General features: G+C 33.7%; 1 protein-coding gene across 2 annotated transcripts in view; it reads left to right on the top strand.

The window, feature by feature from the left end:
• Nucleotides 1–767: 767 nt before the first annotated feature.
• GLRA3 (glycine receptor alpha 3) overlaps nt 768–11,708 on the top strand; it is a 175,264-nt gene continuing 164,323 nt past the window's right edge. For both annotated transcript variants that reach the window (XM_032148941.2, XM_032148940.2), the window contains exon 1: nt 768–858. In XM_032148941.2, the coding sequence (XP_032004832.1) occupies nt 788–858 (71 nt within the window). In that variant the 5' untranslated portion in view covers nt 768–787. The remainder of the gene's footprint in view (nt 859–11,708) is intronic.

Genomic DNA, 11,708 nt, shown 5'->3' with positions numbered 1-11,708 from the left:
TTACTGTTGATTCTTGCATTTCGGTGTAGAGTCTAAGAGACAGTGTCACAACTGAAAAGACCTAAAGTGTGCCTTTTCCCGTAAGGGAATACTAAAGGGTCCCTCCCGCGGGGTTACACTACCTAATCCACAAAACCGCTGACTTTCCCAGGTGGCTTTTTCCGCCCACCTCGCTCCAGTCGCCGTTTGGTTTGTTTGGGTTTTGTTAAAGGGTGAAGCGCTAAGCCCCGCCTACCGTCGTAAGTGGCCTGTCACTCCGTCCCGCTGTGCGGTCGTGATTGGTCGACAGGACGGGGTTGTCCGGCCCCACCCCCGCTTCCCTTTGCCGCGCTCTGGGTCTCGGGTTTTAGCCCAAGGTGGAGAGCTGGATTCCGGCGGACGGCGCTTGGAGCAGGTGGAGAGGCATCCTCCAAGAAGGCTGTTGCTGCTCTTCTTCCTCCAATCCTGGGTCTCTCAGTCAGGGAAGGACGAACATTCTTCCTTTGCTGCTGGAGCTTTAAAGAACTGTTGCCCAGCACCTAGGCACTTCAGACATTTCATCTCACTCATTTTTGTAATTTCACTGTAAAAATCACCTGCACATTTATAACCCTGTGACTCTCCCCTTCTGCTCAATGCTGAGAAGGGGTCCGCATACTGCGGGGAGCTGTCTAAGGTGCTGAAGCTTCCCAAGCATCAGTCTACACCAACACCATGCGGGGTTAGATTGTACATTTTCATTCTGTCTTTCTGGTTCCCCATGCCTTGGATAAGACTATTTTCAGGATCGTGAACATCTCTCCGTATCATGGCACACGTGAGACACTTTCGGACATTAGTTTCGGGATTTTACTTCTGGGAAGCAGCACTGTTACTCAGGTGAGTTTGCTTGGATTTAACAGTTGGAGAACTCATTAAGCCTATGCATTAAGTTGCAACCACTTGTTATTGATGAGACCGGGAAATTTGCAATTCTATATTGACTTGTTGAAACAATCAATTTAATCGTATTGTTTTCTGTCTAAATTATTTAGCAGTCTATCTACTGAGACCTACTCATTTGCTTTTTCATTGATTAGTGCATTTTAGTAACTGGCATCTTGTGTTATTTGCAGCTGAGAAAAAAAATTATTTCAAAAGCCTACGTTTTCCTTGTCAAATTGCTTTTAAAGTTCCCCTTTTCTAAGTGAATTATATAATTTGGGTGTTACTCTTTTTTTGAAAGTTACAAAACATTTAGTATTTAGAAACGAGACATTACTTTTTTTTAACGCAGAAATACAGACCATAGTCATTTACTGGTGAGAGAAACTCCAAATATTGTTGCTATATTCAGAGGTTAAGTTAAATGAATCAAACAAGGGCCTTGCAAGCACTATTTTCTAATGACCTAGCTCAGGTAATACATGAAGGCAAAGTCATAAATTGATTATTAGATATGCTCTATGTCAGGAATAATCTTCTTGAGGAAAGTAATATTATAACAAAGCCATTAAACTATGAAATTGTTCTATGACATATCATTTTCTTATCATGATCCTGTCACATTTGGCAGGCTTAAAAAAATAATTTAAAGAGTATAAGAGAACTAAACAAAGGATCAGATAATTTTACCCCATTCTTAATGAATGTATAAAAATAAGGTACTGCTCATATAGAATTTTGACCCACCAATATAAATTTTATTTTACTGTTACAATTAATTACCATAGGATTTCCATTTTTATGGCTTGCAAGGTTTTCAAAGGGGGATTGAAGTCAAATAACTAGAGTAACTAAGTTATATGCATACTGATTTCTACTTGAAGTATTTAAATATTCTTTATTGCTGTGTCGATTTTTCATCTTTGGGCTCCCTCATAAAAACCAATAGTGTATCACAAACTACCTTATAGGAAGTTATATTATTTTGATTTGCCTTATGTAATAGAAACTGATTGTGATGGTTATTATTTCTGAAATTATTGATTTTTTCCCAAAATAAGAAGTTGAACTATTTTTAACCAAAGTATTTTCAATGAAAATCATTTTGATATGATCTAGTAATTTTTGTGACTTTATTATTGTCAGAAATTTTATTTGTAATAATTAAAGCCAAGTATATGGAGTTTTTATATTTCTGAAATTATTATGTAAAGGAGTACAAACTTCATGTTAAAATATAAATTGATTATTTCTCTATATTTCTTAATGGCTTAGATGGTAAAATGCATTTTTTTTCAAAGAAATCAGATTAGCTTAGGTGATAGATACTTAGATTTAGGAAGCTAAAGTCAGACTAAAATGTTTTGATCAATGAGGTTAAATTTGTGTAATGGCAATTCACTATGATATTTGTTAAAACATGTTCTGAGATAAATAATCTTCATCACTAGATTCTCTGACTTTTGTCCAATTTTGTTAAAAGTTATGAAAAAGTATTTCAAATGGATGATTGTGATTATAAGAGTTTATCTTTTTTAACGTTAAATAATTTTAGTTAGAAATAAATTTTATGAGTAGCCCAAAAATGTAATTCTTTGAAAAGACATACAACATACAAAAGTTTACTTTGTAACTTATATTCTTCATCAAGTTTTTCTTTCTCCATTCATAAATCAAATAAATTTTTCTCTATCCATGACTAGTCTTAGATGAGAGTAGGTTATCACTCTATGAAGAACTTTAATTATATGTAAAAAATTAAGCATTTTCACTTTTAGTGATGACCCCCAAAAGAGGATTTCCTATAGAAAAAAAAAAGGAAGCTCCCTCTACTGGAAATATTTTGTAAAATAAATGTCTTCCTGGAAATGATTCTTTATTCTCTAATTCTAGCCCTGATGTATTGAGCACAAAGGAAACAAGAAAAAAGATAAAGACAAAAGAAAGTATTGGCATTAATTCCTAACATATTTTTTAATTTCAAAACAGCTTAGTAAATAATTCACTAGTACAGACTTTTTATGTCATAGGCTTTGAAGATTTTTTAAAAAAATTTTATTGAGATACAACATACACAAAGAAAAGTGCACAAATAATACATTTCCCTCTAAATAAAGTTTTACAAAGGGAACACACCCAAGTGAAGAGACTACAGTTCAACAAGTAGAAGTGTGACTGTCACAGAAGCACTCACCCCACCCTCTTCCTCCACCATAATCCTTCCCAAGGCACTACCTTGGCCAAAGGTAATCACTCTCCTGACTTACATAATAAGCATATGGTTTCCATTTTAGAACTTTATATAATTACTCTGAGTCCACTTTATTTTTATAAGCATTATGTTTATATGATTTATCCATATTGTTATATGTAGCAATAGCTTATTCATTCTCATTGTTGTATCATATGCCATTATATGAATACATCAAAATTAACTTATCCATTGTCCTGTTGATGGGTATTTGGGTATTTCTTAGGGTTTGTTAGTATTGTTATGAATATCTTTGAACATCTTTTGTGGTGAATACATGTATGCATTTTGGGATCATGAAGTTGAGGTCCAAGACTTTCTCTAGAAGGGGAATTGCTAAGCATAGCACAGGCATGGGTGTGTTTAACTTTAGTAGATACTGCCAGTATTCCTACGTAGTTTTATGTTTTACACTTATATAAGTAATGTATAAGAGTTTCTGTTGCTTACTAGTACACAATTTGATCAGTGCAATGTTATCATACTATACAAATTTTTAGTATTTCTAGCATAGTTTTACAAACCTACAGATGAAACTTTGGTGCTTTCAAAAACATAAAAGCACTAAAGTATCATCTATACTTTAGTAAATAAGCATTATTAAGGCAAAAGCAGCAGAAAAAAATTTACAAAATATTTACAAAAAAGTTTTTAAAACTTTCTTACTTGTTTTGGATATTGCTATTTTATGTTATAATTTTTCTATGGCTTTTGGATTTTAGTTACCATATTAATAAAATAAAGAACAAAACATCAGTGTTCAGCTTTCTTTGAAATGCAGATAAGTGATGATTATGAAGAGCTTGCAGGACAACTTCCAAAAGCAGGGAAGCAGCAGAAAATATTTCATTTAAGTTGATTACTTTCTTGCCATATCATTTAATTTTTAATCTTTACAAGTTGATATCAACACAGGATTGCTACTTGAATAAATTAGGGCACATTGTGTCAAAACCTGAATGTGTGAATTTCAGATGTCATAATAATAAAAAATGTAATATTTTCTTGGTTTACTTCAAAGCCTTATTAAAATATCTTAGCATAGAGCTTACTGGTTTTGCTTTTGGTATGTTCTGGAGTATGAGAGGAATCCTTCTAAATGTTGTCTCTATTTTTCTATGTAAGATATTGAAGAAAACTATATTTCTAGGAATACAATTTTACTATTATTATGATTTACTACATGCAGGTGTAGCAAGTTTCTATATAGTTTAAAAAAAAATCTTTGCTATATATAACATGATTCTTCCCTTTTTCCCTGAAAATAACAATAAATTGTCCCATGTGTAGAAGAATCATAGTCCAGTCAATGCCTCAAGAAATTTGCCCTACCAATTGAAAGAACATCTTGAAAAATATTTCCTCTTCTATATAATTTTTCTTCCCTTAAGCACACAACTGTGTACTGAGGCAAGTCAATCAGCAATTATGTGTTTACTGTGTAAGATTAAGCAATTCAACAAGATTTATTCACGAAATTCTGTGCACAAATTGTGCTAAGCACAATTTAGCTTTGGATGATTGAATGTCACCTTTTCCATTTAGCAACTTAGAGTCTAGAATAAACTGAAAAGGGTCAAACAACAAAAGAAAAAAGTACAGATAGCAATATTTTAGGGAATATAAGGAAGCAAAACTATCAAGAAGCCTTGGTGCTTGTGGTGGGCCTTGTAAGATATTTGTTCAAGGGGCAAAATGATATATAAAGAGAATATTCTATGCAAAAGGAATGATACAGATATATAGTATGTGATTGGGAAAAGGTGACTGTCAAATTCAGTGTATAAATGGAATGAGCTGTTCAGTGACAGTCAAATTCAGTTGAAGAAATTACAGTTCATGATTTAAAACTATATTCTACTAGCAACAACTATTAAGCTAGTTACATTAATAAAACTACAAGAATATGGAGGAGTCACAGCACTGCTTCACGATGGAATATGGCTAAAATTTAGAAAGAAGTAATTTAATTATAACTGAGTAGTCATCATTACAGGAATAGTTTTATAACTTGACTCAAAATATCCCTATCAGTTCTTCTTCGGAGGTAGTGTTTACCTCAAAATTACAATTAGTCATAGGATTGGTGATAGTAATTATTCAAGAGCTATGTAAAGAAACAATGACGCACTACTAGAATGAAAGTTTAATCTGATTGTTTTAGAAGTTGGAAACCATGTGAGAATTTTTCTTCAAAATGTAGTTTCTTAAAAGAAATAGTGAAATATAGTAGAGGATTTGGATAGTAGGAGGAAAAGCGGACATTGAATTTGGTTTGGGGTATTTTGAGGTTAAGATGCTTGCAGAAGAGCTAGGTTTCCTGGCATCAGCTAGGAATTCAGGTATTTGCATAGATTTAATTGCCAGACGATAGATTTACAAAAGGTTATAAAGGTGAGTATACTCTGGTGCAAAGAAAGAATGGAAAATACATTTGTCAACGATGAGGATAGAACACTTGGAGCAGAACATGGAAAAGTACTCAGAGATCTCTGAGCTCAGCTGTAGAGATGAGGCTTATTAGAACCAAGTGATGAAGTTGCAGATTTATCATAGTTTTATGCTATTTATCTCAAAGACCAGTTATTATTAATAGCATATATTAATATCTTTCGATCACTTTTCAAGAGGACCTTAACATTAGCATTTCTCTAATTTCAGCTAATCTAATAAACTAGTCCATATTTACAGATGACATACTTTACTCAAGTTTTCTCAGGACATTTTCAGGGAATTATTTTGGAGAAGGTAGATCATCTACTTTTCCTTATATCATGAAACATATCTAGTAAAACCTCCTTAATTTGCCCACCAAACTTGTCTCCTACCCTTTTCCATAGGATTATTTATATACTTGCATTAATAGTACTTACAGAAAATAAATTCTTTTTTTTTTTTTATTTTTGAGACAGAGTCTCGCTCTGTTGCCCAGGCTGGAGTGCAGTGGTGCAATCTCGGCTCACTGCAACTTCCGCCTCCCAGGTTCAAGCAATTCTCCTGCCTCAGCCTCCTGAGTAGCTGGGACTACAGGAACGTGTCACCACGCCCAGCTAAATTTTTTGTATTTTTGGTAGAGAGAGGTTTTCACTATGTTAGCCAGGATGGTCTCTATCTCCTGACCTCGTGATCCACCCACCTCAAATTCATATGTATGTACATGTATATGTGGAAATATAATGTTTTTATTTTTTGAGTTTTAGTTTTTTGTTTTTTTATTAGGTGGATTGTACAGCCTGTGGCTTTATTTTGCTTGGGGAAATGGCCAAAAGAGACGAGTAACTCCAGAGAACTGGTTCTGGAGTGAAGGCAGAAATTCAAAGACAGAACCAACTGTTTAGCAACAAACAGTGTATAAATGGAATGAGCTGTTCAGTGACAGTAAATGAAGCTATTCTAACAACTGCATGGCAACAACACACATTTTCAATAAATGGAGTTTTAAATCCTGAGATGTTATCAGAAGAGGAAACAGTGGTAAAACAATGCAGCTCCGTCATAATGTATTTCTGAAATTTTTTCAGAATCTCCTTACTAGAGCTGCTTTTAGGAGGAAGTATTACTAGTACCTCGTAGGCAACGTGATGCACAGAAGCAATCACCTCAGTGGTACAATTAGGAATAGCATACAATTTAAAGGTCTCTGGGAAAAGCTTACTGAATGGAAGCATTTCCGATATAAGCAATGAAGAGTTCTCCATGAGTATATACAAACATTTGCCACAACCAATCAGGAATTATGGCCAAACCCTGATATATCTCTGATAATATTATACAATCATTGCCAACATAGAATGATTGGGCTTACAATGGAGGTAACTGGTCCATCCAATATCCTACCTAAATTTTAGAATCTCTGAACAACATCTTCAACAGGTGGTCATCCCTTAATCTTTAAAATTACCAGTGATAAGGATTTGTTTACTCAGAAGGAAAATATTTATTGTTTTTAATTAGTAAAAACTAAAATGTCCTCTGTTTTCTCCTAGACAAAATGAACTATTTTTTCCTATATGTGCTTCCATAAATGTTTGTTTCTGTGTTCCTTGGGGATTTTCTCCATTTATGATGACCTTCCTGTTCATAAAAATTGTGCCTATGCTTGAGCCTTGATTTTAAATGATAATGTTTTCCATGGAGGTGCTCCATGCATGAAATTGGGATTCTCTAGTTTCAGAGAGCCCATGGCATTCTACCTGAATATCCCTATAACTTCTACAATAATGTATGGAGCAATGGCTACATCCAAAGCAGTGTGTTAAGTACTGGGGAAACAAAACCCCAACTTTTAACAATGTATCACTGTGGAGAGGAGAACCTGTGATATCCATTTCCAATTTGTGTTTTAGATTTTCACGCAAGTTTTCTCTGTGTATCTAAATTTTAACTCCCATGGGGATAGAATCATTTCTGGTTTTTGTTTTACCTCCATAATATTTATTTCAATGTCATGCATGCTCAACAAATAATATATAAGCACTGAGATGACATCTGCCTGTCTGTCACATCTTTCTAAGATTTTAGATTTGAATTCTATTTAGTTGTGTTATCGTGTGGAGAAAAAGGAAGTATTGTGTTCAAAATCTCATAAAGATTATAGGATCAAACAATCTCCTTAGAAAATATTACCTACTTCAAGAAGAGGTTGTAAAACAGATACAAATTGGCAGCATCTAGTGGAAAAGAGAAGGGTTTGGTTCTTTGCCCCATGAAAAACTGAATTTGTATTGTGTAATGCATTTGTATTGTGTAATGTAATGTATATTTCTCAACTTTTTTCATTATTGCCTCTTAAAGCACCTTTTGTGGACATTTTTTGTAACTGACTTCCATGAAATTGTAATACCACAGATACATCATGTATTTTCTTATGTACTCTCTCTATATATTTATTTTAAAAATAAAAATAATAAGGCTTTTTATCCCCCCGAGAAAAAACTTCTGCCCACCCACCTTGGGATGATACCACCCCTTGTTATAATGGCTGCTATGCTTTTATGATGCTACTTTGACTAGGGTCATATAATTTACAATTTTGGGTCATGACATAAAAATAAAACCATAAAAAAGTATTTATTTATTTTGAATTTTACTAGGGCTTTGCAGCTTTTTATAATAAACAAGTAAAACACTCTGTAAAATAAGTTAGTCTTAAAAGCATTAGAGAACTTTAGCAGTATATTTTTTCATAAATGCACATAGTTCCAAGAAGCCACTGGACTTTCTCCATAGACACTGCTGCTCTTACTAATGTCATATCATAATTTTATTCAAATAACTTTAAAAATAATATTGGATATATTTTCATTTCTATGTCATTTGTTTTTCTATAAACTGTTGACTAGGTTTAGACTCTGTTGACTTTGTTTTTAATGTCGAATACATGTAAAAGGTTTACATTCCTTCTTAAAGTTAACTTTTAGTTATAAAGCAAGATTTCAACAGTTGGTCCTGATATTAGCTCTGGATGTTCTCCAGTTCAGGAGTTAGGAAATATGTACAAAAATCTGACAATAATGTTACTGTGAAATTTTAAAACAATGATTGGCAGCCAATTGTGGCAACAAGTAAAATACTACTAATGAAAATAAGATACATGTAATTACTATAGCAGTAGGGTGTGAGGAAATCACCAGCAAATAATGTTTGCCTTCTCTGTGGGTGGTGGGGGGAGTGTGTCGGATTGGTCATCTAATACTTTAGGTGGAAGCCTGAAGAAGATAAGTGATTTGAGACTCAGTGAAATGACTACCCAAATGTCCTCCATCAAATGACTGGGAGAAAAATGTGAATCCCATCTCTTTCCCTGGCTAATTCCTGTTTAACTCATTTCACAATCTCTAAGAAGCCTCTGGTCTCCCTAAAGTCTAGGTGAGGATGCTTCCTCTGTGTGCCAGTGCCACATATCCCAGGGCTGTTGCCACTGTCTGAGTTCTCTGTCTAGCTCAAACTGTGAAGTTTTTGAGGGCAGGGACCAAAATACATTCCCAGTTCTATCTGCAGGGCTTAAAAGAGTGTCTAGCATGCTGAAAGGGCTCACTAATTTCTGGCATGAAGCACTATTTCTTCTTTTCAAAAGCAAATTAACAATTTCAGATAAATAACTCGAGGCATAACCAAAATTACTATGCTATCATTCTGCACTTCTAACATTCAGGGGAACATTTGATGAGGAATTTGGTGCAGCTTATTTTTCTTTATTCCTAATTTTATGTGTCTGTGGTAATATATTTTCCACTTGCCTCTTGTCTCTCCTTTTCACGGAAAAATGTCTAGAAAAAAATATTCTAAAAATGTTCATTTTCTTACTCACCTATGCCTTACTTGTTCTTATTTGGAAACAATTCCCAACTCTACTCTTTTCAACAGTAGTCAGCTTTCATGTGTGATGGTTTGTCTTTTAAATATTTTCAACTAAAATAACGCTTCATACCATAATAGTTGTAGAAAATTGCTATTTCATATATAAGATGTATTTCTAAATCAATGTATGATGTAATCATCTAGTTTAAAAAAGATATTTGCACTGAAAAGAGAAAGCATAACTGAATGACAATCTAAATATTAATCAAATAAATGATGCATATTCTCAAGGTATCATACTTGAATTTCTACTATTGCACCTATCAGAGTTCTGGGATCAGAATCTCTAATACGTTTTCAATTCTCTAGATAGATGTAGAACCATTGGTATCACAGAACATTTGTCTCTTTGTTTACATACATTTATGTATTAATCCTGTGAGTCTCTGTAAAAAGTAGATGAGTGATGATTCTTTGCTGACAATAACTGAAAATATAATTATGAATAACTACCCAAAATAGTAATAATGATAAATATTGAGGAAAAACATTTTTTTCCGGAATGGAAAGGAGTATAGATTCTTTATAAAGAAGGAGGAAATATTTAATGAATCTTGAGCAGGTGATGGAATTTGGGCAGAAAAGAGGATGGAATTTGAATGGGCAGGGAAAGCACTGTTGGCACAGGCCACAGTTTCCATGTGGAATAGAGAATATGGCAAACTTCATGGAGATATTTCCACATGGGCCCTCAAGTTTCCTTTTCAAATAAATCCACACTGTATTGTTGTGTTAGGACTAGCTGCTGGGGAAAATCTGTATGACTCTTCAAGGGAGTTATAAAATAACAGCAAATGTTTATTCAAATAATAATTTTCTCTGCTACAAAATTTTTTATTGTCAGCACTTGATTGTAAGGGAAGAACATATTCTAATAAGCTACTCTATATTCACTTGTCCAATTGGTGTCGACATACACATGTTTTTGTTAATTTCCGTCATTTAAAATCAGTTTGTTCTACTTATCAGAAGTTTAAAGACGGAAACTTAATTACTAGTAGTTTAAACAAGACAAACATCCAATAAGAAAGAGACATATAAGTTTTCTTGATTTTATAAACAAGTGATTACATTTCTGATATGTGATAAAGATAGAAGTGTGTAATGAAATCCTAACCCAAAGAACTTAGAGACAATCTGCCTTTATAAATTACTTTCTTATTAATAACAAAACAATCTAATATGCATTAAATATTTTCCATGTTATTAAAGCATTCCTTTATAAGAAGTGACTTACATTTAGTCTATTAAAATACCAAGAGACTTTTCTTTTTTTGTATATCCTACTGTCTACTACAAATAAATGGACTCTGCGTCCTTAACTTGCCTCCTGTTTTATTTATTGGTAAGAATAGAAGCAGCAGAGGATTATAAAGATAGAACTATTAGAAATCTTCCTTCTGCTTTATGCTGTTTCTTTGTAAAAACCTTAAAACACTTGAAAAGATTCTAAAATATTTTTCCCCTTAAATCTCTGAAATTTAGGGTATCTCTTCCTGCAAATCTTAAATAGGGTGAGAATCATCAAAGTCATTGACTCTGCTGCAGACCTTTGCTGGTGCCTCCTGAGACTATAGTGGAGAATTAGGTTTTATGTGTAGCCTAAGTATTTCCCCCTAAGTGATAACTGTAAATCTAAAATTTTGCTCTATTTCAAAAGGGCAAAGTACATATCATTCCATGTGGGTATATGTGTAGTTATCATAAATATAATCTCACATCAAATTTACACTGGAAAAGCTTAGTTGATAAGAAAAAAATTCAGATTCCTAGAGAAAAATCAGAATTAAATTTCAAAAACATAGTAGTAAAAAGACGAGATATATGCCTCTATAAGAAATAGCTCGTTTATTTTAAATCTTTTCTTTTTTTTTTTATTATTACACTTTAGGTTTTAAGGTACATGTGCACAATGTGCAGGTTTGTTACATATGTATCCATGTGCCATGTTGATTTCCTGCACCCATTAACTCGTCATTTAGCATTAGGTATATCTCCTAATGCTGTCCCTCCCCCCTCCCCCAACCCCACAACAGTCCCCAGAGTGTGATGTTCCCCTTCCTGTGTCCATGAGTTCTCATTGTTCAATTCCCACCTATGAGTGAGAACATGCGGTGTTTGGTTTTTTGTCCTTGCGATAGTTTACTGAGAATGATGTTTTCCAGTTGTCCCTACAAAGGACATGAACTCATCA

This window comes from Hylobates moloch, unplaced genomic scaffold (genome assembly GCF_009828535.3).
Source record: "Hylobates moloch isolate HMO894 unplaced genomic scaffold, HMol_V3 SCAFFOLD_3, whole genome shotgun sequence".
Classification (NCBI taxonomy): Eukaryota; Metazoa; Chordata; class Mammalia; order Primates; family Hylobatidae; genus Hylobates; species Hylobates moloch.
The sequence above is the reverse complement of the archived record's forward strand: the minus strand, read 5'-3'. Positions and strand labels throughout refer to the sequence as shown.